Source organism: Megascapheus bottae, chromosome 20, assembly GCF_031878675.1.
Source record: "Megascapheus bottae isolate mThoBot1 chromosome 20, mThoBot2.hap1, whole genome shotgun sequence".
Lineage (NCBI taxonomy): Eukaryota > Metazoa > Chordata > Mammalia > Rodentia > Geomyidae > Megascapheus > Megascapheus bottae.
Window position 1 is genome coordinate 40,438,681 of NC_143528.1, and position 27,773 is coordinate 40,466,453.

Here is a 27,773-nt window from a genome sequence, read left to right on the forward strand (position 1 = left end):
TTCATGTAGGGAAGCCCATTCCAGCACTCCTACCATGTATCATCATCATCATCATCATCATCATCGTCATCATCCCTTGGTCCTGGGCTTTGAGCTTTTTGGCTCAAATCTAGTGATCTACCACTGGAGTCCCACCTCTACTTCTTGCTTTTTGGAAGTTAATTAGCGATCAGAGCTTCAAGGACTTTTCTTCCTGGGCTGGCTTTGAACCCCGATCCTCAGATCTCAGCTTCCTGCGTAGCTAGGATGACAGGCCTGGGCTCCCAGGCCCTGGCCCATGCTCTAATATTAACTATCAACGTTTTGTTTTCCTCAGCTCTCAAGGGCTTCCTCTGCTTCAGCTTCATCTCAGTACGTATGGACTTCTCTAACGGTTTCTAGTGCTTCATCCTACCAGAGGAGCAGATACTGACAGTTTCCTCTTATCCAGCACGCACCAACCATGTTGTCTATTCGGTTCACGGCTTTCTAGAATACCAGCCCTATGTCCACCGCGCTGGGTGTGACCTCGCGGCTCCCGGGCTCTGTCCCTGGAGCTGTGCCTCAGACCCACCCCGGTGCCTCACAGGCTCTTTTCAGGAAATCAGAAAGGAAGTTGATGGGATTGGTGGAGAATCCGACCCCCCGCCTCCAGCGGACGGGAAGCCAGACGCCTGCCTGGGCCTTTCTACATCCGAGAATGAGCCGTCGTGCCCGTTCAATCGGATCTTCCTCCCTGAAGCTCTCCCTCCTTCTCCGTTCTACGTCTTCTCGCATCCCGCTTGGCCTCTCCTCACGGGCGGGGTGGAGCCGCCGCCATTCACCGCCCTCGGGGGACGTAGTCAAGTGGAGGGCCTCCCCGTCCGTCCGTCCGTCCGTCCTCGCCGGCCCGCGGAGCCCGGGCCGGAACCTCTGTCGTGGGTTCTGGGCTGTCCCCGGGGGGGCGGCATTCCGCCCGGACCCGGGCGGAGACCGACTTCCGGTTCTCCCCTCTACTTCTTCCGGGGTTCGAGCCGCGCCGCTTCCGCCCGGAGTTGGCGAGCCGTCTCTTCCGCCAGCAGTGCCGGCGGCTCGGACCGGGGCGAGCCGGCCTCGGAGCGGCCCCTACCCGCTCCCCCGCAGCCTCCCCGCCGGCCGGGCCTGTCGCGAGGCGCTCTCGGGGGCCGAGACCCAGGCCGGGGGACGAGGGAGCGCGGCCGAGACTTCCGGGCAGGCCGGGCCTCCGCCCTGGTCCCCGCGGCCTCCCCGCCCGGACGCCGCCCCGCCGGCCGCGGCCTCCCCGCCCGGACGCCGCCCGGACCCCGCCCCGCCTCAGCCCCGCGGCGGGCCGCCTCTCCGCCTCGCGTCCGGCCCGGCTCCTCCCGGCCCTCCGCCGGCCTCCCCGGCCCCCGCGCGCGCCGGCTAACCGCCCGGCCCCGCCGCAGGCATGGAGTTCGCCGAGCTGATCAAGACCCCCCGGGTGGACAACGCGGTGCTGCACCGGCCCTTCTTCCCGGCCGTGGAGGGCACCCTGTGTCTGACGGGCCACCACCTCATCCTGTCCTCGCGGCAGGACAGCACGGAGGAGCTGTGGCTCCTTCACTCCAACATCGACGCCATCGACAAGCGGTGAGCGCCCGCGGGGCCCGGGGCCCGGGGCCCGACCCCCCTCCCTCGCAGGGGAAGCCTGCGCTGGCGCGGGTCGACCGGTCGGCGGGACCCGGGCAGGCGCCCGTTTGGGTGAAATCTCAGCATTTCCTTTTGAAATTTCTCCTTGTTGGTATTGTATTTCTTGCATCCTTATCGTCAACCACAGTTAACAAGTTGTGCACGGCTATAACTGAGATCAATTTTCTGTTTTGTTTTTGTTTTTTTTTTTTTCCAGTCCTGGGCTTGAGCTCAGCGCCTGAGCACTGTCCTTGGACTTTCTCAAGGCTAGAGCTCTACCACTTGAGCCTCAGCACCACTTCCAGCTTTTTTCTATGTATGTGGTACCGAGGAATCGAACCCGGGTCTTCATGCATGCTAGGCAAGCACTTTAACCACTAGGCCAAACTCCCGGCCTCTGTTTGTTTTTTAAGACTCTGGCTGGCCTGGAACCCGTTGTTGGCTCAGGCTGGCCTCAACCTGGCAGTCGTCCTCCCTCAGCCTTTCCAGTGAGATTACAGGTGTGCCTGCTGAAGGGTTTGCCGCAGTAGACGTGTCAGTAGTGAGGCTTGAACTCAGTGCCTTCAGCCCTTGCTTGGCTTGCTCGGCAGGAGAATAATGAATTCCAGGCTAGCCCCCTCCCCGCCAATAGAGAAACTCAGTCTTAAAAAAAAAAGTTGCTTACCTTTTGAGTCATTATTCTAATAAATTCCACTAAGGAAGTCCATAATGTCCTCATTTTTGACATGCTTTTGGAAAGAACAACGGTGGCTATCAAGGAAAAGTATGAGCTAAACTCTCCCCTTTATTACCTCCCCCATGCTTTGTTTCTTTGCAAAGCAATGTCTCATTCAGAAAGCTATACTTCCATCTGCAATTAAGTTTTTTTTTTTTTATCTCCTTATGGAAAAACAGTGGTGTATTCAGTCACTTCAGTTTACAGGAATGACACCTTTTCTATTGTCAGAAAGAAATGTGAATATTAAGATTTCTACAAAAGATAAAGCCTAACAATAATCTTTACTGGTAGAATTTTTGGTCGTTTGGGTGAGGCAATGCTACATTTATTCACTCAAGCAGAGGCTCTTACTGTACTCCTGGCCTGCATGGGAAAGCTAAACTCTGTAGCCTGCTGACATTCCATAACCTGGCCCTAATTTGCTGTCCTTGCCATTCTTTTTTTTTGGTCCTGGGGCTTGAACTCTGGGCCTGGGTGTTTTTCCTGAGCTCTTCAGCTCAAGGCTACCACCCTACCCCTGGAGCCACAGCCCCACTTCACCTTGCTGTTCTTTTCAAGTTCCTTTCTTGACCCAAGCCTATGTATTGGTTCTCAGGAATCAACAAACTAAGCTCTTCCTTCAACAAGAATGACTTGCTCCTCCCAAGTTTGATACTCATTTACCAATTGCTTTTATGTTCCAGACATTTGGCTGTCATGTCTGTTCCTTATCAGTGTTCTGTTTCACTGCTTCCTCCTTCACAGTGTCATCTGTGATTGCAGGTGGAAGTAATTCTCCTTGCCTTGAAATTCTACAGCTGTTTAATGATTGGTCTTTCCATTAAGTGTATATTCAAGTTTGTATTATGTTAGTTGCATATATGTTTACCTTTTGTCAGGAGTCACCTTTAAAACTTACAACTGAGGCTTAGATGTAGACGTACAGGGATTGGGAGAACAGAAAGATAGACCACTGAAGGGTCAGTAGTGCCAAGAAGCATGGATTAGTGGTCTCCCCGTGATCATTCTGGCTGTCAGTACTGGAGCTTGAACTGATGGCCTTTTACTCTGAGTTGGCTTTTTCTGCTCAAGGCCTGAACTCTGCCACTTGAGCCACAGCTCCACTACTGGCTAAGTGTGTGTGTGTGTGGAGGGAGGATAAAGAGTCTTATCAACTATTCTGCTGGTTTTGAACTACAGATTTCATGAGCCACCACTGCTTGGCTATGCCTAATTTCTCAATGACTTCATTTTATGGCCATTCATTTCCCATATTTACTTGGCAAGTACTGGGCATCATTAGTACACAAAGAATGCATATGAGGTGTTATGGGAGATGTGAGGCAAAACCACTCCTCTCCCTGGGAAACTGCTTGGTATGGTGGAGAGAGCATAAGTGTTCTTCTGTTTGTCTTTTCTCAGTGTTGTTTGGGCCAGTGCTATAAAGACTCAAGCAGTGAAGAGCTTTTAGTACTAGTGGAGGAGTGGACTGTTGGATTAATCAACAAACCAATACAAAACAATGTTTGGTAGTGGCAGGAAGGAAAATAAAGATAGATTAGAGAGGCTGTGTTTTTGGAAATGATTTCAAAGAAAGCAGATGACCTTGGAACTATGGCCTGAGGGGAGAGGAAATGATTCTAGGTAAGTATCTGGGGGAAAACTCCTAGTAGGACATGAGTTGAGTTGGGGGGGGGGTGCAAAGAAGCCTGTGGGACTAGAAAATGATGAACAGTCAAGGAGGTGGGGATACCGCTTGGGGTATGACTAGAAGGATGAGCCGGAGCGGCATCTTGAGGCCTTTGAGAGGGTTTTTCAAGAGACCCTAGGGAAAGTGGAAAGCAAGGAAGTAAGTAGTAGTTTTGTATATAGTTTTAGCTGCTGGGGGGAAATGAATTATGGAGGACAAAGCTGCAGTATCAGGCTTGGCCAGGAGACTGCTGAGAGACCCAGGAAAAGGGTGATGTGATTTAGAATGAGGTGGTGATGTGGTGGTGGGGTGAGCAGTGTGCAGTGTAGGATGTGATGTAAAGCTGGAGCAGTTTGCCTTGCCGATGAAGTGCAACTGTGGCGACAGTCACATAGTGGCTGAGGATGACGCCTGCCTTCTTAACATTTTTGTGACTGGTGTCCTGGGAAAGCTGCTGTTCCTCTTTGAACCTGTCTGTCACTTAACAAATAGCACCTCTGATAGAAGAAGCACCTTGTATTTGAGTATTTTTTCATAAGCCTATAGGGTAACTTCATGTACATTGCTTATTTGATTTATTTTTGTTTTATTTGACCTTCTTAGCACAGTCACATACAAATCTTCCAGTCGTACTGACCGTTTCTCTTCATGCTTCTCGGAGGTGGAAAATTGAGATAATCTTATTCACTTGATGATTAATCAGTTTTTATGATTGATACCATAAAAAGTTCTCTTTTTTGGTGGTGGTGGCGGGAATTGAACTAGGACCTTGTGCATGCCAGGTGAGCACTCTTTATCACTGAGCATGTTTCTAACCTTCTTCTGATTTTTAATTCTTCGGCCTCCCTGTTTTTTCCACTCTCATTTCCTACTTCATTCACAATTCCTTTAGGCAGCCATATTAAGCGTCTCTGTAAACCAGATGGCCCTGCCATATGTGGGTGTGTACACACATGCATGTGAGTTTAATTTACCTGATTTGGTTGAGGGACTGTTGCAGATGCTGTTGTTTTAGAGGCACTGGTGTTTGAATTCAGGGCCTTTGTTTGTAAGGCCAGTGCTGAGCTGCTGGAGCGGTACCCTGCAGCACTTGTTCTGTTTCTTCATCTTCTGACACACACCTTTTCTCAGGATCTCTTCCTACAGCGATAGGAGTAGGTATATCCATGTCACTGATTCATACCTGTGGCATAGAATTCCAAAGTATGTAAAACATTTTACTTGGTAGACCTTTTTACATAACCTCAAGTCCTAAACAACTCCAAAAAAATGTGCGCTCATGTCCTGTGTAGTCTTGCATAAATTTCTGTGAGACTGTGTCTGAGACAGAATTGACCAGAAGGTTTAGATCTCACTTGGAACTCAATGCCTGTCCCAGTTCACCTTCCTGCCAGGTGTGGGAGAGAAGCCCTATCTCCTACATTCTTGCCATCATTTTATGTTATTGTATGCCAGATGTTGCAGATTGTCTCTTGATTGGCACTGGATAGTTCCTTTTTTTTTTTTCTTGCCAGTCCTGGGGTTTGAGCTCAGGGCCTGAGCACTGTCCTTGGGCTTTCTCAAGGCTAGCAGTCTACCACCTGAGCCACAGCACCACTTCTGGCTTTTTCTATGTATGTGGTACCAGGGAATTGAACCCGGGTCTTTATGCATGCTAAATCAAGTACTCTACCACTAGGCCAAGCTCCTGGCCCAATTTCCTTATTCTTACTAATGCTCTTCACTTTCAGTCTGGGACCAGTGAAATCACTTGGCAACAATTCTGTTTTTAAGTTTTGGCTTTGGGGCTTTGTAAGATAAGTGTGAAGCAGACCTCAGTCTGCTTAGTGTAGTCTCTTCAGTGTAGAGGATATTATTATTTCTTTCTTTTAAAAAAGAAATTCAGTGGCTCACACCAGTAATTTATCTCCAGTTAACCCCCAGAAAACTGGAAGTAGAGCTGTAACTCAAAGCTAGCCTTGAATGGAAAAAGCTCAGGGATGGTGCCCAGGCCCTGAGTTCAAAATGACTGAAAAAAAAATTGAGTATTTGTACAAAATGTTTTGAATTCAATCGGTTAATTTGTATGTACAATGCTTCTTGGTCAGCATCACCCTTTAGAGGTGGTTATTTCCCATGACTGAGGTGTGACCTTCTAGGTACTCTTTAAGAGGTATCCCATTCTAGTTGGTGACATTATTTTCAACCCCCTAATAGATGTTGCTTTCTCTAATCCTCTGAATTGGCCCTTTCCCCGATACCCCTGTCCATTTGCGTTGCTATGTAACAGAATATTGCAGACCGGCACTTTATAAAGAAGTTTATTTCTTCCTGTTCTGAAGGCCAGGAATCCTAGTGGCAAGGACTGTGTTGTGTTATCCCATAGCAATAAAGACCAAAGAACCAGAGAGGTGGAGCTCCTGGGACCCCCTGACTACTCATTGCTTTGACGTGGGCCTCTTAGTGCTGTTTTGAGGATTACGCTTCCGTTGTGAACTTCCATAGCACCAGCTTGAGGTTACTTTATTTGTAACTCATGTGCTGGTCAGCACTAGGCTGGATACCTGAGGTCTTCCCTCAGCATGTCTGGAATTTTCTCTGTACTCTCTAGTACTTTCATTTCTGAGCTTTAATTCATTTGGACTTTGTAGACTCTTGCTCTCTCTAGGTTTCCTGTCTGCTTGGAAACTCTCAAAACAATTGGAGGACTCATTTTGGTGCCCATGAATCTATCTCTTTCTTCATTTCTTGCTGTGTAGTGGCTAGGAAACAGTCGTTCCTTTTTTTGGTATGTAGTAGTTAGGGTTCTTTGAGGTGGGAGAGTAAATTGAGTTCCTGTTACCTTGCTTTTAATACAAGCAGAAGTGTCAAGTGACTTTTGAAAATGCATTTTAGTAAAAGGCATCCCATTGTGCTGATGGGTTGTGGATGCCCCGTGGAATTTTCTTAAGATTGGTCCCTTGCTCACCATGTCTGCCTGTGAAGTCCACAGGAAGTGAATATGAGTCTAACCGACTCAAGTGCCAAGGTGAAACTTGGGAAGAATAACACAGGAGCTGTGTTGCTAGATGGGGTAAAATGTATGTAAGCTTGCCAGCCTTTGATCGATTCTTCCCAGTTTATTCAGAATGGAAGTGAGTTGAGGTCAATCAGTGCACAAGAGAAAAGCCACGTCTTGGTGGCATAGACAAACTATATGACCATGCAGAGAATAGAGATAGCCTCACTAAGGTAAAATAAACTTGTCTGAAATTTATTGATAACAGAATTTATGACTAGACATGACATGGACTCCCACATCTTCTTCAGTTTAATACAGATCTTCCAAGTTAGTAGTTTTCAAATAATGAAAAGAGGTATTGATACTTTTAAAGACCTGCTTGCTGCAAGCTCAGAGCTCAGTACAATCTGCGATGAAGTTCTCTCTGCTTAACACCTTAATTACAGATCTTTTCTTGTTCTTTGGAGGAAGTGTGCATAGGCTTTGTGAAGTGAATTAGCCAAATTTGAATTATTTTATTTGAAAAAGAAGTACTTACAGGTATTAAGTACTTTATGGCTAATATTTACATAATATGTACTTGACTTTTAACTAGACCAATTGAGGAGAAGCAACTTGAATATTGATGGTAATTTCAACTATGTTTTTTCAAAGAAATAGTCATTTAAAATTAGGAATTTCTATATTCTTATCCTAATTTGTAATTTCTTCCAGATTTGTGGGATCACTAGGAACCATCATCATAAAATGTAAAGATTTTCGAATTATCCAATTGGATATTCCTGGAATGGAAGAGTGCTTAAATATAGCCAGTTCCATTGAGGTAGGTATTTTGTAGGCAAAACTGGATGACAAAAGCTGTATTATGACTGAGCAGCGCTTACATCTTACTTTAGATAGTCAGTTTGTAAATAGGTAGGCTACTAGGGAAAGTCTCACCCTGATTCACTGGTACTGGAGTAATGGAGCTTCCTGTACTTAGAGTAGTGTTGGAAGAACCTTAATTCCATTAACTGCTGAAAGCTCTGTGGAAGTACATTCCAGTTACTTCATAGAATTCCCAGGAGGTCATGGGGGTCAGATAAAGGAACTGTTTTCCTTGAGTATGTGAGTACTTGTTTGAAAGAAACAAGTAGAGAGCTTCTTAAGAGAAACTTTAACGTTTTGCCTAATGATTTGTGTTCACTATGTAAATCTTGATATTTTTCTCTTATCAAAGATTGTGAGATTTTTTTTCCTTCTTTAGTGGGTGTAAATAATATTATGGAATTAAAAAAAGAATTGCTCGGGGGCCAGGAGTTTGGCCTAGTGGTTAAAGTGCTTGCCTAGCATGCATGAAGACCCGGGTTCGATTCCTTGGTACCACATATATAGAAAAAAGCCGGAAGTGGTGCTGAGGCTCAAGTGGTAGAGCTCTAGCCTTGAGAAAGTCCAAGGACAGTGCTCAGGCCCTGAGCTCAAGCCCAGGACTGGCACAAAAAAAAAAAAAAAAAAAAAAAATTGCTCGGGATTGAGCCGTGCTATGCATTAGGCAAGCACTCTGCAAGCAACATTCCACATCTCAGCTTGTGTGGAATATTAAACCAGGAAGTACAGTTAGAACCGATTTTGGAAACATTGTAGGGTCAAGTTGAGGGAAACAGGTGGTACTTTATTTTGTTTTTTTGCCAGTCCTGGGCTTGAGCTCAGGGCCTGAGCACTGTCCTTGGACTTTCTCAAGGCTAGCGCTCTACCACTTGAGCCTCAGCACCACTTCAGGTACCGAGGAATCGAACCTGGGTCTTTGTGCATGCTAGGCAAGCACTCTACCACTAGGCCAAACTCCCGGCCCAGCAGGTGGTACTTTAAAAGCTCCTTTGACTCACCTACCCTCTCAGTTATGAAAAGCACTAGTGAAAGAATTCATTAGCAACTACACCGAATTGTGTCTTGAATGTACTAGCTTGTCTTTTGTAATAGATTGCAACTCCATAGACATGTGACAGAAATCTTAATATTGATCTGATTGTTGTAATAGCACAGTTTGTATCTTGATTTTTTTAATCTTGGGTAAAGTTTTTAAATCTTGAGCTAATCTCGGACAAAGAAAATGGTATCTAAGTTTTAGAGTGTTTTTTTTTTGTTTTGTTTTATTTTGTTTTGTTTTTGTTTGTTTTTGCCAGTTCTGGACTTGAGCTCAGTGCTTGAACACTGCTGTTGGGCTTTCTCAAGGCTAGAGCTCTACCACTTGAGCCTCAGCACCACTTCCAGCTTTTTTCTATGTATGTGCTACCGAGGAATCAAACCCAGGTCTTCATGTATGCTAGGCAAGCACTCTACCACTAGGCCAAACTCCCAGCAAGAGCGATTGTTTAACAATATTGAATGTTGGTTCAATCACAGATAATAGAAATTTTACTTGGATAGTTTAAAATTTTGATTAAAGGCTCACTCTGATTTATTCCTCATTCTAACCAACAGCTGTATTATACACTCAAATTTTAAATTATTTCATTTAAATCATTATTGACTTTGTGTTTACAATAATATCTATATAGTCTGGATAGTTATTGGCCTTTTTTTTTTTCTCTACCTCTGTGTGACTGATTGTTCTAGGCTCTGTGCCCACAGAATGGTATGAGTTTGTCTATTAAAAGGAGGGTGAGAACCTTCACAGATGTCTGTTTTTTAAACAAGAATGTGTTACAGAATTATAAAAGATGTGTGCCACCATAACCACCTTCTTTTTTTTTTTTTTTGCCAGTCCTGGGCTTGAGCTCAGGGCCTGAGCACTGTCCTTGGACTTTCTCAAGGCTAGAGCTCTACCACTTGAGCCTCAGCACCACTTCTGGCTTTTTTCTATGTATGTGGTACCGAGGATTCAAACCCGGGTCTTCATGCATGCTAGGCAAGCACTTTAACCACTAGGCCAAACTCCCGGCCCCCCACCTTATTTCTTGAGATAGGATCTTGTTAACTTTTTGCATGAAGTGGCCTCAAACTTTGATCCTCTAGAATTGTGCTTTCTGAGTGGCTGGGATTATAAGTGTGAGTCACTGTGCCTGATGCGTACCATCTTTTTGGCACCAATTATAAATAATAAGCATATGTTTATATAGCTGATAACTGGGTGATGATTAGATGTCAATGTTTTGTTGGTTGCATCTATAGGACTGTAATTATATCTAGTGGTAGCTGCAATATTAGAGCATAATACTAGATACCATTGTCATTAGACTCATATGGATGTCGAGTTGTTTCATTTTCTTTCTGCCTTTTAGGCATTGTCTACTCTGGACTCAGTCACTCTGATGTACCCTTTCTTCTACCGGCCCATGTTTGAAGTGATAGAAGATGGCTGGCATTCCTTCCTTCCTGAGCAAGAGTTTGAACTCTACTCATCAGCTGTAAGTTATTGTTTGAGAAATATGTTGAAAAACAACCCAACACCTAATTTAGTGGTGAAAATGACTGTGAAGTTGACTTTTATATGTATAAAAGAGTTCTATAAGGGGCCAGGAATTTGGCCTAGTGGTAGAGTGCTTGCCTAGCATGCACAAAGTCCTGGGTTCGATTCCTCAGTACCACATACATAGTAAAATTTAAAAAAAATAAAAGAGTTCTATGTGTAGTTAGTACTGTCACTTCTGTAAGAGATTTGTGGTTTTTTTTTTTTTTTGTCCAAGTTGTAGCTGAAATGCATTTTTCTTCCAGTGGGTTTACTGTATTCCAAAAGTTAATGTTTCCACTGGGTATGGTGGCATAAGCCTGTAATCCCAGCACTGAGGAGATGGAGGTGGTAGAGTCAAGCGTTCAAGGCCAGCCTAGGCAGGCAGCCTGAATCACATAGTGAGATTTTGTCTTAAAAACAAAAAGTTAATCCATACATTAAAATGAAATCTTAAAGAGTTTTTAAAATAATCCACAAGATGGCAAGAAAAGAAGAAACAAGGAAAAATGGTACAGACAAATAATTACTAGACTTAAAATCCAGTTATATCAAAAATTATTTTAATGTTGGTAAGCTAAGCAGTGCATTTAAAAGGCAGAGTGAATGAAAGAAAAGAGCAAAAAAAAAAATGTGCTTATTGTAGGAGAAGAGTGAAGCAAGACCCTGTAAGGCAGGTCTGTTGGCATGTGTCTTTCTACCACTGTGACATATTCTTTTTTGTTTTGGGTTTTTTTTTTTTTTTTTTTTTTTTGCTAGTCATGGGGATTGAACTCAGGGCCTGAGCACTGTCCTTGGGCTTTTCTCAAGGCTAGCACTCTGCCACTTGATCCACAGCACCACTTCAGCTTTTTCTATATATTTGATACTGAGGACTTGAACACTGGTCTTCGTGCATGCTAGGCAAGCACTTGTACCACTAGGCCAAAGTCCCAGCCCTCACTGTGACATATTCTTATTTTAAAAAGCAAGACAGCATTCGGAGGAGAAAAATTACTCATGCATATTATTCATAATGCCAGTGTTGAGAACATATATTCATTTTATCATGAAAGTGAAAAGATTTTAATAGACCCAATTAAACCACAAAATACTCTTTGTACTGGGGCCTGGGTGCTGTCCCCAAGCTTCTTTGTTCAAGGCTGATGTTCTACCACTTGAGCCACAGCCCCACTTCTGGCTTTTTGGTGGTTCATTGGAGATGAAGTATCTGCCTAGTTCTGGCTTTGATCCATAGTCCTGGGATCTCAGCCTCTCGAGGAGCTAGGATTACAGATGAGAACCACAGAAGTCAACATAACCCTGGTGCTTCAGATGACATGCTAGCTTGGAGCAGTTTTGCTTACAGAGCAAAGGCCACGTTCTAAGGGTCTGGTTACTAGTTATCAGGAAGCAGTAAGATAAGAATACAAGCGTTCATCCTATCTTTTGACAGGATCACTGTGTAATGTCTAACTCAGAATCTTGTCTCTTTACTTGGGCGCAAGATAAGGCAAAAACAAACCTGCAGTTTTCCGCTGGCATCAGGCTTTCTACAGGTACATCATCTACTAATATTTCCGGCACTCAGTTATAGCTCCCAGAAACTCTAAGGTCTCCACAGTGGGTTAATTTCAGATTACAAAAGAAAAATACATTAAGACACAGAATATTATGAATAGAAAAGGGTTTTTTTAGTATAATAGTAAAAGTTAATTCATCAGGTGGACATGCATGTATGTTTTAGCACAAATTGAAAGATCCACATGGGCCTGGGAGTGTGGCTTAGTGGTAGAGTACTTGCCTACCATGTATGAAGCCCTAGGTTTGATTCCTTAGTACCACTTAAACAGACAAAGCTGGAAGTAGCACTGTGGTTCAAGTGGTAGAGTGTTATCCTTGAACACAGAGAGGCTCAGGGACAGAGCCCAGACCCTGAGTTCAAGCCTCAGGACAGGCCAAAAAGAAAAAGAAAAGGAAGGAAGAATCTAGACAGTAGTGGCTCATGTTTTTAATCCTACCATGTAAGAGTCTGAAACTTGAGAATCTTGATTCAGAGCCAGCCTAAGAGACTCTGATCTCCAGTTAACCAAAGGGTGTGTGTTTGTGTGCACCAGAAATGTACGCATAGCTCAAATGGTAGAATACTAGCTGTGAGCAAAAAAGCTGTGCAACAGCAAGAGTTCAGGCCCAGTTTGTGTTATAATATATCTAACTCTTTAGCTTTTATCTTCCTACTAATAGTAGTTTGTTAGTCCAGCCAGAATTAATGCTATGTATTGAAATCTTTTTTTTTTTTTTTTGCCAGTCCTGGGCTTGAGCTCAGGGCCTGAGCACCATTCTTGGGCTTTCTCAAGGCTAGAGCTCTGCCACTTGAGCCTTAGCACCACTCGGGCTTTTTTGTATGTATGTGGTACTGAGGAATTGAACCCCGGCCTTTGTGCATGCTAGGCAAGCACTCTACCACTAAGCTAAACTCCCGGCCTATATTGAAATCTTAACTGCAAAAAGTGAAACTTCCAAGTGGTTTGCAATTCTCACTTAAGAAAAACCTTTTTGGGGGCTGGGAGTTTGGCCTGGTGATAGTGTGCTTACTTAGTATGCATGAAGACCCAGGTTCAATTCCTCGGTACCACATGCCTAGAAAAGCTGGAAGTGGTGCTGTGGCTCAAGTGGCAGAGTGCAAGCCTTGAGGAAAAAGCCCAAGGACACTGCTCAGGCCCCTGAGTTCAAGCCCCAGGAATGACCAAAAGAAAAACAAAAACAAAAAAACTTTTGAGCTGCTGGCTCGTGCCTTTTATCCATCTACTCAGAAGGCTGAACCCTGAGGATCACTGTTTAAAGCCAACCTAGGCAGGAAATTCATGAGACTCTTACCCAATTAGCCACTAAAGAAAAGCCTGACATGGAGTTGTGGCTCAAGTGATAAAGCGCTAGTGCCCAGGCACTGAGCGTAAGCCCTAAGTCTGGCACAGAAACACTAGTGATAATAACTGTTACGGTGCTGAAGATCCAACCAGGGCTTCACACATACTAGGTAAGTTCTCACCATGAGCTGTATCCTAGGCCTCTGCAGATTATTTGATCATCTTTATATAGTTTGCTTGTAAAATCTTTAGAGTATTGAAATAGAAATCATTTAATTGATTCCTAAGTCTAACCTTTGTAGTGAGGCATGTGCTGCCAATCTTACTATACTTTCCTCCTTTTCTAAATCTTAAAAGGCAACAAAGGATATAGCTCTGTTCCTGTTATGCATGATTTGGAGCTGTAGCCTGTGGCAGCTATTTTAAGAGGAACATTCACAAACTTAGTGGTACCCAGAAAAGAACAGATTTCTTGGAATTATCTTGGCCACAGTCATCTTGTATGTACTTAGTATACTTAACTTGGAGACTAGAACACTAAGAATTGTCTTTAAATCCTTGGTGGGATGTGATATAAAATGAGAACTGTCTGGAATGATAGTAAGAACTGATGGAGGACGTGACAGGCCACAGGCTTCACTTGCTATGAGGAAGAACTTTCTAAGAACACTGGTATCTTGCAGTGAGGAAGGCTAGCCCTGAAGGAATTTCTCCCTTGAGGTGTTTAAATGTAGGCCTTCTATTAGGTTTCTAAGCAGTGGCTTTTCTACCAGTGGAAATTGGTCTCTGAGGTCCTTTAAACTTGTTCTGATAATATTGTGACATAAAATGCTTGCTTAGCTTTAAAATGCTTTGTTTTTCAGACCAGCGAGTGGAGACTTAGCTATGTCAATAAGGAATTTGCTGTCTGTCCTTCATACCCTCCAATTGTCGTAGTGCCCAAGAACATTGATGATGACGCTCTCCGCAAGGTGGCTACTTTTCGACATGGTGGGCGTTTTCCAGTACTAAGCTATTATCATAAAAAAAACGGAATGGTAAGTGTCCCTAACTGTTGCCGAAAGACGTGGCCTCAGGATGCCAGATTAGGAACCGAGTGAATAAACTAAAATCGTGTCACATACCGTACATGACAGCCACAGTATCCTCCAACTGGGTATAACTGCACTTACCAGTGGTTTGTAAGTAAGGTGTCTGATGAAATAACAAGGTAAAGTTCCTAGAATACTGAAAAGGGATAGCTAAGGGCCATTAAAGGCTAAATAACAGACAAGCAGCTTTTAAAATGCTGAAAATGTTTCTCAAAACAAGAATGGTATATAAACTTCTCATTTTTATTTTGTATTGTACAATTTCTCTTTTATAATTTTTGCCAAAACCTGCCAGCTCTGTGTGTGTGTGTGTGTGTGTGTGTGTGTGTGTGTGTGTGTGTGTGTATGTGGTTGATGTAGGGAAGTGTCATATTACCTTTCTCAGAAAGTTTGTTGATTGTCTGTCAAACTGACAATAGACAGGTAAGTAGAAAAAAAAGTACAGATTTTTTTTTTTTAATCATGTGCCTAAGTATAGGAGTGAAGGCTCAAAAAGCAGCATGATTGCTAGGGATGTGTGATGTTCAGGTGATTACAAGGTGAGCTGCCTTATTATGTCATGTGCAGACGAAATCTCCCGATATCAGCCAAGCGTCTGTGGTTGTCTTTCTGTACCAGGTGTCGGACACTAAGTTTCCCTTTTCTGTAGGTAGAAAAGGGCAGAGGAACATCAGATTACAAAGCTCTGCTTACATTTCTATTTACTATTGTAAACAGGTTGTATATACAGAGAGAAAGAGAAAGAGGGAGGGAAGGAGTAGACAGAGAGCCATGCCTGTATTTGAAAAGATGTGCAGTTAATTTAGGGCAGGGTATTTTACTTCACTATAAAGTCAAGGTTTATTGACTAATAGACCCTTATTTACTTCATTCAGGGCAAGTCTCATGAGTGTTCAAGTCATTAAGTTGTAATATTTGTTCTTATAGAGGTGATTTAATTGTGAATATATATATTTTGTTCTTTTTCTCTTTTTTTTTGCCTGTCCTGGGCTTGAGCTCAGGACCTGAGCACTGTCCTTGGACTTTCTCAAGGCTAGAGCTCTACCACTTGAGCCTCAGCATTACTTCCGGCTTTTTTTTCCTATGTATGTGGTACTGAGGAATCAAACCCGGGTCTTTGTGCATGCTAGGCAAGCACTCTACCACTAGGCCAAACTCTCGGTCACTAATTGTGAATATATTTTGAGATAGAAGGAAGAAAAATTGTGTGATAGTACAAGGCTTATTTTTGCTTTTACAAATATTAACTACTGACAGAACATGCAAATATTTCTTTTGTTTTCCCATGACATCCATCTCCTTCCCCTCCCCCCATTACAAGAATGTTTGTGAGATACTTTTTAAATTTTTTTTGTTTTTTGGTCCAAGGCCAGAATTCAAATTCAGGATACCTGATGCTTTTGCTCATTGGCCTCCAACCCCTATGAGACACTCCAGTACACCTACTTCCTTTCTTTTTAGAACTCTTATAAGCAACTGCTGTTTAATTTTCAGTTTATTGTGCTTCTAGGTAATTATGCGAAGTGGTCAGCCCCTTACTGGTACCAATGGGAGAAGGTGTAAGGAGGACGAGAAGCTGATAAATGCTACTCTCCGTGCAGGAAAGCGAGGCTACATCATTGACACCCGATCTCTCAATGTAGCCCAGCAAGCTAGAGCCAAAGGAGGTGGCTTCGAACAAGAAGCTCATTATCCCCAGTGGAGGCGGATTCATAAGTCCATTGAGAGGTAAAGATTGTGGAGACAGAGACAGCTCTTACTGCAAGCCAACTGGAGTGATTAAACCCTACTCAGATATCACCAATATTCAAATGAAACTTACTTGCTAATTATCAACTGGGCAGTTATATTGTGGGTTTTATTTGGTAGAGGTTGGTTAAGGTTTGATAAAAATTGTGTATATTTTGAACTGTTTTGCTATAGTGAAATGTTTAATCAAATTTATTACCTCAGGTTTATTTTTCTGTGATGAGAACATTTAAGGTGTGCATTCTGAGTTGCTGTCACTTATACAATACAGTATTACAAGCTATACTTAACGTATTGCATATTGCATCTCTAGAACTTATTTCTCCTATCTGACCCAAGCTTTGGACCAAAATCTCTCTTCCTCTGTGCCTTCTCCTCCATGCTGGTTACTGCCATTTACTTTGCTTCCATGAGTTTTCTTTTTTCTAGATGAGTGAGATTAGATGTTTCTTTTTTCCCCATTGTAGGGCTTGACCTCAGGACCTGGACATTGTCCCTGAGCTCTTTTCCTCAAAGCTAGTGCTATACCACTTTGAGCCATAGCACCACTTCCAGTTTTCTGGTTGTTAATTGGAGCGTCTCACAGACTTTCCTGTCCGGGCTGGCTTTGAACTGCAGTCCTTAGATTTCAGCCTCTGGAGTAGCTAGGATTATAAGTATGAGCCGCTAGCATCTAGCCTCTAGGTAGTATTTTTGTTTCTGTTTCTGGCCTTTACTGTAGTGATGAATAATCTTCCCATGCCTAATTTGCTTAGAGTTTTGTCGTTAATGGAAGTTGAATGCTTTTTCTGCATCTGTGGAGCTGATTATTACTGTAGAGTCTCTCGTTTGACACAAAATGAAAGCTTTTTAAGTGCCACTTGGGGGTTGGTGAGATTTGAAGATACAAGCCTGGAATCTGTGTCATTTGGGGAAACTGCTTTGGGCTCAGGGTGAGTGCTAGGGTAATGTGGGGGATAGAGGTAGATTGGGGATGTGAGTGGTGATGTCTTGTGACCAGTCACTAAATGCTCCATCCCAGCCCTTGCCCCAGCAGATGACCCAGCTCTGTGCCCTGCGTCTCATCTGTTCATATTTATGTCTTCAGTCATCGTATTACAATATTTGGAGCTGCTTTTTGCTTTGGTTATATTAGAGGTTGAGCTTTTGGTATGGCCTTTCATCATTGATTTCATCTTTTCCCCCCTCCCTTTTTCTTATTTTTAAAAGATACCACATTCTTCAGGAGAGTTTAATCAAGCTTGTGGAAGCTTGTAATGACCAAACACATAACATGGACCGATGGCTCGGGAAGTTGGAAGCTTCCAACTGGCTGACTCACATCAAAGAGGTTCTGACAGCTGCCTGCTTAGCGGCCCAGTGCATTGACAGGTAATGTCATCTCAGCCTCTCTGAACTGGGCATGGACTGTGAAACACTTTGTTTTTATCCATATGTATGTTTACAGGAGTATTAAAGTTTCTGCCTATTCTATACTTAATGTTTAGATCATCTTATAAATTTTTGTGTGAGAGGTAACACTAGTTACTGATGTTTATAGAATTTGGTATTTAATAATTATCATTTAATGAATATGAGCCCTGTATATATACAGGTCATCTGATACTGTTTTTAAAGCACTAAAAACATGAAACAAATAAAATCCTTAAAATATTTAGAGGTTGAGCAAGGAATGTGACTTAGTGGTAGAGTGCTTGTCTAGCATGTATGAGGCCTTGGGTTTGATTCCTTGGCACTGCATAAACCCAAAAGGTAAATGAAAATATTTTTTTAAAAAGTTACTAGTTTTCTTCTTTAAAAAAACTGTAAAGAGCTGGGAGCGTAGCCTAGTGCTATAGTTCTCGCCTAGTGTGCACAAAGCCCTGGGTTTGATTTCTCAGGACCGCATACACAGCAAAAGCTGGAAGTGGTGTTGTGGCTGTGAGCAAAAAGTGTCTAAAGACAGTACCCAGGACTGGCAAATTAAAAAAAAACTAAGAAGAGGAGTTTGGCCTAGTGGTAGAGTTCTTGCTTTGCATGTATGAAGACCCAGGTTTGATTCCTCAGTACCACATACATAGAAAAAGCTGGAAGTGGTGCTGTGGCTCAAGTGGTGGAGCTCTCACCTTGAAAAAGCCCAGAGACAGAGCTCAGGTCCTGAGTTCAAGGCCCAGGATTGGCAAAAAAAAGAAGAAAGGGAAAAGAATGAAATTTCTTATTTCCTCTCAGAGGGCCACATTCCCTCTTTACCTTTTCAGCATCAATGAACAGAGGGCAGTAGTTGTGTTGCATAGTCGAAGGATTTCTTCTTCACAAACCCCTCAAAAGTGTCATATCTACAGTTATATCTTGAGGAAGCCTGGTGGCAGTAATGTGAATGTATGAAGTGGTTTTAGTTTATTTACTCAGGTAAAGGTTACTAGTCCTTGAGACTTGAGGGAGAAGATCTGAACAGAGGCAGAGGCAGCAGGATTGGTAAAAAATGATTATAGAAGCTTAGAATGACCCCCCTCCCCCCATTCCTAGGACTTGAACTTGGCCTGGACATTGTCCTTGAACTTTCTCAAGGCTCAACTCTGCTACTGGAACCATAGCACCATTTCCAGCCTTTGCTTTGTATGTGGTACTAAGGAATTGAACCCAGGACTTTATGCTTACTAGGCTAGCACTCTACCACTAGGCCATACTCCTGGCCAAGAATGCCATTTTTTTTTTTTTTTTTGCCAGTCCTGGGCTTGAGTTCAGGGTCTGAGCACTGTCCTTGGGCTTTCTAAGGCTAGAGCTCTACCTCTTGAGCCTCAACACCACTTCCGGCTTTTTTCCACGTATGTGGTACCGAGGAGTCAAACCTGGGTCTTTGTGTATGCTAGGCAACCACTCTACCACTAGGCCAAACTCCCGGCCCCAAGAATGCCCTTTTTCAGAAGGGGATTTCCACTGAAATCATAGCTAGGCATAAGTATTTGTCATCACCTAACTGGGTGGCACTTTCCTTTGAAATTTCCATTTGTTATTGCTTCCAAATTAGAGAAATATATATATATATATATATATATATATATATATATATATATATATAATATATATGTCCTAGGTCATGGCTAGAGAGAAAATTGGAAATGGAATGGGCTGCTTGTAGTCTTGTGGTAAGTTAGACAACACTGAGAATATTAGAGGCCCTTGGAGATGGGTTTGCTAGGCCATCACTGTTCTTTGTTATAGTTTCAGGTTTCAGGTCAGGATCATTTAGCCAATAAAATAGGGAAATTAAAGACCAAGGTTCCATGGAGAGAGATCAATAATACAAAATAGTGCCCTTAACATTGAGGTTTTTATTTATTTTTAATAAATCTACCAGATTTTTCCTAATAAGTGCAAGGATTCTATTTTCCTTTTTTTTTTTTTTTGGCCAGTCCTGAGGCATGAACTCAGGGCCTGGGAACTATCCTAGGGCTTACTCAAGGCTAGCACTCTGCCATTTGACCACAGCACCACTTCTGGCTTTTTCTGTATATGTGGTACTGAGGAATTGAACCCAGGGCTTTATGCTTGCTAGGCTAGCACTCTACCTCTAGGCCAACCTCCTGGCCAAGTTTCTATTTTCTTATGAAATGTGAATCATGTACTTGTCTCTGTACTGCCTACCTTTTCAACTACAGTAGTAAAATGATGTAGTTTAGGGGAACTCAGGGACAGAATAGCTTTATCCTTATCCCTTTTGTTTACTTGGGCTGGCCACCTTTAACAAGAGGGCCTTCCAGCTCCCCTGAGAGATCAGGAGTCTCATTAATGTCACAATACTTAGCTTCCCTTTTCTGATATGTGCTAGTTTACCATTTATGCGTCCATAAAAATCTGGCCTTAGAATTAATTGTTCGAAATATAAAGATAGATAAATAAGTTCAGAATAAACTATATAAGCAAGGCATATATTCAGAATGTAGGAAAGCCTTAGGGCTGGGTTGTAGCTCAGTAGCTTGCCTTATGGGTTCAATTCCCAGTTCCCCAAAAAAGGACAAATAAAAACAAAATAAAAGCCCAACAAAAACCAAATGCCACTGTTGGCTCAAGCCTATAATCCTAGCTACTAAGGAGGCTGAGAGCTGAGGCTCATGGTTTGAAGCTAGCCTCAGCAGAAAAGTCTTTGAGACTCTTTATCTCCAATTAACCACTAAAAACCACTGTGGCTCAAAACGGTAGAGCAGTAGAGTTGAACAAACGAGCTGAGTTCCTGAGTTCAAGGCCCATGACAAACAACAAAATAGTCTTAAAGTATTTGGTCATATTCTTTAGCATTTTCATTAGTTTTATCCTGAGGATGAGGTTATTAGCCAAAAGTGAAAATAATAGGAAATAATTGTCATTACTATGTAAGCATATTTGTACATGGAGAGAGAAATGACAGTAATTACCAAACATGAAGCTTTCTTTTTCCGAAACTTTTTCTTCATTGTTGTTTCAATAAGAAGAGTGGGAGAGGAGGGATGTAGCTTATTTAGTTCTGGAGTTTCCTTTCTTCTACCACCACCACCACCACCACCTCCACCTCCTCCTCCTCCTCCTCCTCCTCCTCCTCCTCCTCCACCTCCACCTCCACCTCCTCCACCTCCTCCACCTCCTCCTCCTCCTCCTCCTCCTCCTCCTCCACCACCTCCACCTCCTCCTCCTCCTCCTCCTCCTCCTCCTCCTCCTCCTCCTCCTCCTCCTCCTCCTTCTCTTCCTCCTTGTTCAATAGGGGGGGTCTCATACCTTATAAAACTCATAGGACAGTGGTACCTAGATTGACATCTATCTTTGCTTTTTCCCATTTCTGTGTATTTCAAATTGTTGTTTACGACTTGTTTCCCAGATCTGTTATAGTTTATGAAAGTGTCCCTGTAGGTAGCTAATGGTGGTCAAATAGAATTCACGATCAGGAAAGAATCTTAGTGTGGGGGAGCATGGCCTAGTGGAGAGTGCTTGTCTAACAGGCACGAAGCCCTCGGTATCACATACACAGAAAAAGCTGAAAGTGGCGCTAGAGCTCGAGTGGCAAAGTGCTAGCCTTGAGCAAAATGTGTCCAAGGACAGAGCCTAGCCCCTGAATTCAAGCCACAGAACTGGCCAAAAAAAAAAAAAAAATCTTAGTATGTTTATTGGGTGAGAAAAGGCTTTGCTTCACTTTGAGCATTAGATCAGCATGTGAAGCATGTGATAAGGACTGCTTAGGACTGCTTTTCAGTTTTGTAAAGGGAAGGAAGATCCAGCTGAAAGAAGCTGTAAAATTTATTATAATTTAATGGGATTCTTGCCATTGACCTTTGGGACTTATTCTCGTCTTTCTTTCTTCCCAAGAAGACTTCTTATCTATTCAATTCCTTGTGTAGAAACCCTACAGCACAGGGCAGGGTGCATAAGAACGAAACACTAAGTTACTATGAACAGAGTGCTGGACCCTGCCAGGAGTGTACCACATCTGTGCCCTGGTTTTCCTCTCAGGGAAGGAGCATCCATACTGATTCATGGAACAGAAGGGACAGACTCTACACTTCAGGTGACCTCACTGGCCCAGATCATCTTGGAACCGAGGAGCAGAACCATCCGTGGCTTTGAAGCCCTGATAGAGAGAGAGTGGCTACAGGTAGCAAAAGCCAATTGATAAGAGGAGCAACTGCCAATTATAGATGGTGCAATCTTTGTTTGTGGTGGCTGACAGCATATGTGAAATTTTGAAATTGTGTGTTTAATTTTTGTAGGACAATTAATCTGCTTTCCCTTCAGTAGGTGTTTGTAATCTTTAACACCTCTCAACTTCGAGGTCTTTCTTTGCCTGTATTCTTGATCATGTTGCCACATTCATTCACTTTGGCAACAACAGCAATACACTTGTGAGCTATACATCCATCTTCTAAATATCCAGAATGCTCCAAAATCTGAAACCTTGAGTGCCAATCTCCGTTTAAGGCAGACCATCCTGAACTTACTTGCCATGTTTGGTGAATATCTGTCTGGCTATATATTCATGGTGTATAGTGAAAAAAAAGCAAGAGCATGTGCTTTACTTACTTTGCCTTCTAATGAGTATCCATGTCCCATTAATAACTGGAATTTTCATTGTTAGATAAGATAAGACTGGAAAGACAGAGCAGGACTGGGAAATTTCTAGAGTAGTGTGATTTGTGGTGAGGTTCATAACTTGGGTTCTGGACAGGAGGGCTAGTAATTCTTTACTAAGAGCAGTAGATGATAGATTCTTACAGTTCTTTCTCAGAGAAGAGGTTAAGACAGCTTTATCTCCATAGAACTACAGTAGTCAATGCTAGCCAATAACTTTTCAAATACAATTAAAAATTCAATGTCAAAGATGACTGTAAACTGTTTCTTAAGAGTCGCATGTCTATTTCCATTTAGTGGCAAGGTTTGTGTAGCTTACAGTATAATTGGTAGTATTTCAGATAAACAAAATGTGATCCTTGTGCTTGTCCTTGATTTTGTACTCAAGAATTTATATTCTTTGATTTGGCTCCAAATATTACAGATCTAAGAAAATTTATTAGTGTGTCATTAGTTAAGTTCATCATTTTTTCATTTCATGTTCCAAGGATAGTTGCTATTCCTCAGGTCATATGCAAGCCTTGCTAAGGATCTGGAAACTGTCTTGTTTCCTTAGTTGTGAAACTTGCTTATTTTAAACCTAGAAAAATCATCTGAATGGGAGCTACCCTGGCTTTTGGATGTCTCAGTCGCTATTGATGTCATTGTAACTATGTGAAATGGTACTGTAATATGGTCTTATCCCACAGGCTGGTCACCCATTCCTTCAGCGCTGTGCACAGTCTGCTTACTGCAACAGTAAACAGAAGTGGGAGGCACCTGTATTTCTTCTCTTCTTGGACTGTGTGTGGCAGATACTCCGTCAGTTTCCATGCTCCTTTGAATTTAATGAGCATTTCCTCATCATGCTCTTTGAACATGCTTATGCCTCACAATTTGGAACCTTTCTGGGCAACAGTGAAAGTGAAAGGTGGGTGCGCTGCTCACATGGGGTTGGTTGTTTCAGTAACTTCCTAAGAGAATGAGGACTTGGGTCTATATGAATGTTATTTATTAAAGGTAAGATGTGGGCCAGGAGTTTGGCCTAGTGGTAAGAGTGCTTGCCTGGCATGCATGAAGTCCCAGGTTTAATTCCTTGGTACCACATCTAGAAAAAAGCTGGAAATGGTGCTGTGGCTCAAGTGATAGAGCTCTAGCCTTGAGAAAGTCCCAAGGACAGTGCTCAGGCCCCGAGTTCAAAGCCCAGGACTGGCTGAAAAAAAAAGGGTAGATGCTACAGGTGAGTATTACATAACAGTCATATAGACTTAATATGTGTAAGACTGCCTATGACAACCACATGTGAATGAGGGATTTTTTAGACTAATCTGTTAGATTAAATCTATTAAAATTAATATAGTAGGTTAATTTTAAAATTCATTATTGGTCAAAACCTTTGAGTAAACTGGATAATTTTAAATTTTACTTTATGTAGAACTGTCTTACTTTTGGAAGAACTCTTAACATAATCCAACTCTACCTCCACCACCACCCCCTCCTCAAGTCCCCCCCGTCTGGGATGCTGTCAAGTTAATAGATAAGAGTGATGTTTCAAGGTGCTTAACGGGCCATCTTTCTTTAGGGTACCATTACCACATGTCCTCTGAGTGGAGGCAGGATTTGCCTCATTCACCTAATTGAATAGTAAGTTTTAAACAACTGCGTTTGCCAGTGTGTGGATTTGTTGACTCTTTACTGGTTGAAAACCAAGGCCAGGCACCTGTGGCTCACACCTAAAAATCTAGCTATTTGGGAGTCTGAGATAAGAGAATTGAAGTTTGGTGCCACTTGGGCAGACAAATCTGAGAAATTCTTTATTTCCAATTAACCAGACTTGATAAGCCCAGATTCTGGTTTTGTTGAGAATTACAGTACTGCTTGAACTTTCTGGCAAGTATTTTTATTTTATTGTGTTCCCCCCCCCCCTTTTAAGAGTCTTGTGTTGTCTTCTGCCGTACAGAATTAAAGAAACTTACTTTGTTGAGAGGTACATTTGACAGTGGTTATTCTAAATTAACCACTTTGATTCATTTTCTTTCTTGGGCAGATGTAAATTGAAGCTACAGCAGAAGACAATGTCTCTGTGGTCCTGGGTCAATCGGCCCTGTGAGCTGAGTAAATTCACCAATCCTCTCTTTGAAGCCAACAATCTCGTCATCTGGCCTTCGGTTGCCCCACAAAGTCTCCAGCTGTGGGAAGGTAACTCCCTTTAACCACTATCAGGTTCGCTCTGTCTGCTGTGTGGAGCACATGCCATGGTTGGCATTTGAAGGTGGTGAGCTGGCTGTATTGGCTGTTAATGTTTTCTTAGTGGGATGTGATCCTTCTTCCATGTCCTTTCTCTGGTCACCCAGTGGTGTGATTAGACCCTTGTTTTAATTTTCTTTTCTATTCTCCTTAGAGACATCTGGCATAAGAGAGTTAGGCAGTTGCGTCATGAATAACTTGAAACTTCTCTGTTGCCTTTATTAAGTAGACATAAAGTTAGGTTCTTGTGTTAAATGTCATCGTATGGTCTGAGGCCCAGTCATTCCACTTAGCCATCCATAGGGGACAGTGGTCACCTGAGTTTTCCATGTTTGAAGGTAGGGTATCCAGACTGCTGGAAATACAGTCCTCACTAGTGAAGCTTGTGTTTTTAAAAATTACCCAAATCTATTCAGAATATATTAAGTATTGATTAAACCAATGCTGTAAAATACTCTTTTTAAGAACAATATGGATATCCTTATATTTATATTAAATAGCATCATGCATAGATAAAAAATAGTAGCTGTTTGACAAATTAAATACCATAAGTTTTGTCCTCAAGGGCAATCCAGGTGTGGAAAGTCCAATTTAGTTTTTGTAGGAGAGACGCTTTGTTTTCTCCGTCTGTGTTTTTTTTTTTTTTTTTTTTTTTTTGCCAGTCCTGGGCTTGAGCTCAGGGCCTGAGCACTGTCCTTGGACTTTCTCAAGGCTAGAGCTCTACCACTTGAGCCTCAGCCCCACTTCCGGCTTTTTTTTCTATATGTGGTACTGAGGAATCGAACCCAGGTCTTCATGCATGCTAGGCAAGCACTTTAACCACTAGGCCAAACTCCTGGCCCCTTCTCCCTCTGTTTTTGCCTGTCCTGGATGCACCATTTCCTGGCATGGTCTGTTGATTGCCTCTCCCTGCATTTACACATCTACACCTGTCTATTGAGCCTCCCCCTCCCCTGCAAACTCTGCATGTTCTCTTGGGTGGGTTTTTGTGTATTGACTTTGTAAAGAATTTCACAAAGAGAAGTTCTTTGTTATGATAAATTGTTACAGGTCATAGAGTGAGTAAGCTCTTAAGTGACAGGTTACAGATTTCTTTCTATTGAAATCTCTGGGACAGTCTATCTAAAAATCACTGCCATGTTTAATTACCAAAAGTATAGAGACAATTTGGGAGAAATGTGAGTTGAGTGGTCTGTTATATGATTTAACTAATTTTTATCGACCCTCACTGGGACTTAAGAGATTAAGTGAAAGAAGGAAATCTTGCTTTATGGATAAATTCCTACTGTTCCACAAAGAACTGGGTTTGTGATTGTGGTTTTACTTTCTTGGCCTAAGGCCAGGAGAAATTTTGCAGTAGCTCAAACCCTATGAGTGTGTGTGTGTGTGTGTGTGTGTGTGTGTAATATATCATGCTATTATGTATATATACGTATATGTGTACATGTGTATGTTTAATATATATTATATATGTATATAGTATAAAACTACTTTTTGATCTGAAAGGTTGTTCCATGAATATTTACATTATAGCTAGCTGTCAAAAATGGTTTCTATTTTGAAGAAAAAGGATAGAATAAGCATGTAATAAAAGAAACAGTACAGCTTGCTTGATCTTTACATGGTTGATTCTCTGTATCTGTGGGTTCCACATGCATAGATTCAGCTAACTGTGGGTCAAAAAATTTCAGAAAAAATTCCATTTGTACTATGTCTGCAGACTGTTTTCCTTGTCATTCCCAAATAACACAGTGAAGCAACTATTTTTTTTTATAACATGTACATTGTATTACGAATGATAAGTAGTGTGGAGACAGATTATTTAAATCCTAGGAGGTGTGTGTAGATGAGTGGTTTGTATAAGGGACTTGAGCATCTGAGGATTTTCTTATCTAGGAGCATCCCAGGATGCCAGCTGATTACCCACGAGCCCACAGTGCAAGGGAAACACTAACTGAAAGCTTCATTTGTCTGCCGAACTAGAAGACTGCCTTGAAAGCAGTGAGGGAGGGAGGCACATGCACACACATGCACACACATCTGTCCCTCACTTTCTCAGACTTGTGTAGTTCTGAAATTGTAAAAACGAATGGGAAACTAGAATGTTTATAACACTAAATTATCAGCTTATTTCCTGAATATATCACAGAGGAGTACTTTTTATATATAAGCATGTACGTGAAATTCTTGGATACTGTATTGGTTTCTTTCAGTACTTCAGAGTTCCTGTCTTAGAGTATAATAAAGTGAAATAGGAGCTGGGTATGGTGGTCCAAGCCTATAATTCCAGGTGCGTGCAGTGTTTAGGCAGGAGGAGCATGTGTTTGAGGTAAGCTTGGGCAACATCATAAGACACATTACAAAAAGGAACGATAGATAGCTCAGCAATAGAGTTTTTAGTTAGCATGCACATACAAAAAAATCAGTGTGAGTTTTGAAAAGGGTAAGATGTATAATATGTTGGTACAATGAATATATCTTTCTCCTTTCTGTTTTTCACTCATGGATTCCATAGGAATTTTCCTCCGTTGGAACAGATCGTCTAAGTATTTGGATGAAGCATATGAGGAAATGGTTAACATCATTGACTATAATAAAGAATTACAAGCAAAAGTCAATCTCCTGAGGAGGCAGTTGGCCGAACTAGAAACTGAAGATGGACTTCGTGAGAGTCCTTGAAAGAGGTTCCTGGCACCATAGGACCTTTTTCTGGCCTGCTCTTTCCTCTCTCTCTGCCCTTCAGTTCACTGTACACAACAACCTTGAACTTAAGACTTTGGGACATGAGATCCCTTTGATGTCATTGCTTTCTCAGCATTATAGGAATGAAGTCACTGTTCATACCTGGTTTCTGTGGCCTGTTAGACCCTTTGCTTTAGGAGAAGGAGGGAGGAGCTGGTCCTTTCCTTGGGTGTGATACTGGTGGCTCCTCAACACTCCCGCATCCACTGAGCACATGGTGCTCAAGTAGGCCAGGGCCAGCTCGTCCATTTAGGGAATATTTGGTGATGGGTCAGGCTTTCAAGCACTGAATAGAAAAATGTTTTTCAAAACTAAACGATTGATAAACCAAGAATGTTGTCTTTAACATGCCACATTATCTTTGCCACATAAAAGAACTATTCTCTTTAAAACAGTTTTGACTAAAGCGCTGAATTCATTCATGTTCTGATTTGTCAAGAAAGGAAAATTAGAATAGTTATTCACGGGAAATTGTTCCTGCGGAATAACAGGTACGTTCTCCTGACATTTAAGGAAAGTAAATGTATTTTAAGAATAGACACTAAAGTATGTGCAATATAGAATTAAAGTAAGAATTGGTTTTTTCAGGTTTTGACTATTCCAAATAAACTATCACTTCAAATAGTG

At 42.3% G+C, this 27,773-nt stretch overlaps 1 protein-coding gene across 1 annotated transcript; it reads left to right on the plus strand.

Moving 5' to 3' along the window:
- Positions 1–1,152: 1,152 nt before the first annotated feature.
- Positions 1,153–27,773, plus strand: Mtmr9 (myotubularin related protein 9). The gene is made up of 10 exons (XM_090353691.1): positions 1,153–1,587; positions 7,708–7,816; positions 10,254–10,379; positions 14,130–14,303; positions 15,868–16,085; positions 17,316–17,477; positions 21,564–21,705; positions 22,868–23,088; positions 24,205–24,356; positions 26,920–27,773. The coding sequence occupies exons 1-10, from the start codon at positions 1,406–1,408 to the stop codon at positions 27,081–27,083; spliced, it is 1,650 nt and encodes a 549-aa protein (XP_090209817.1). The 5' UTR covers positions 1,153–1,405; the 3' UTR covers positions 27,084–27,773.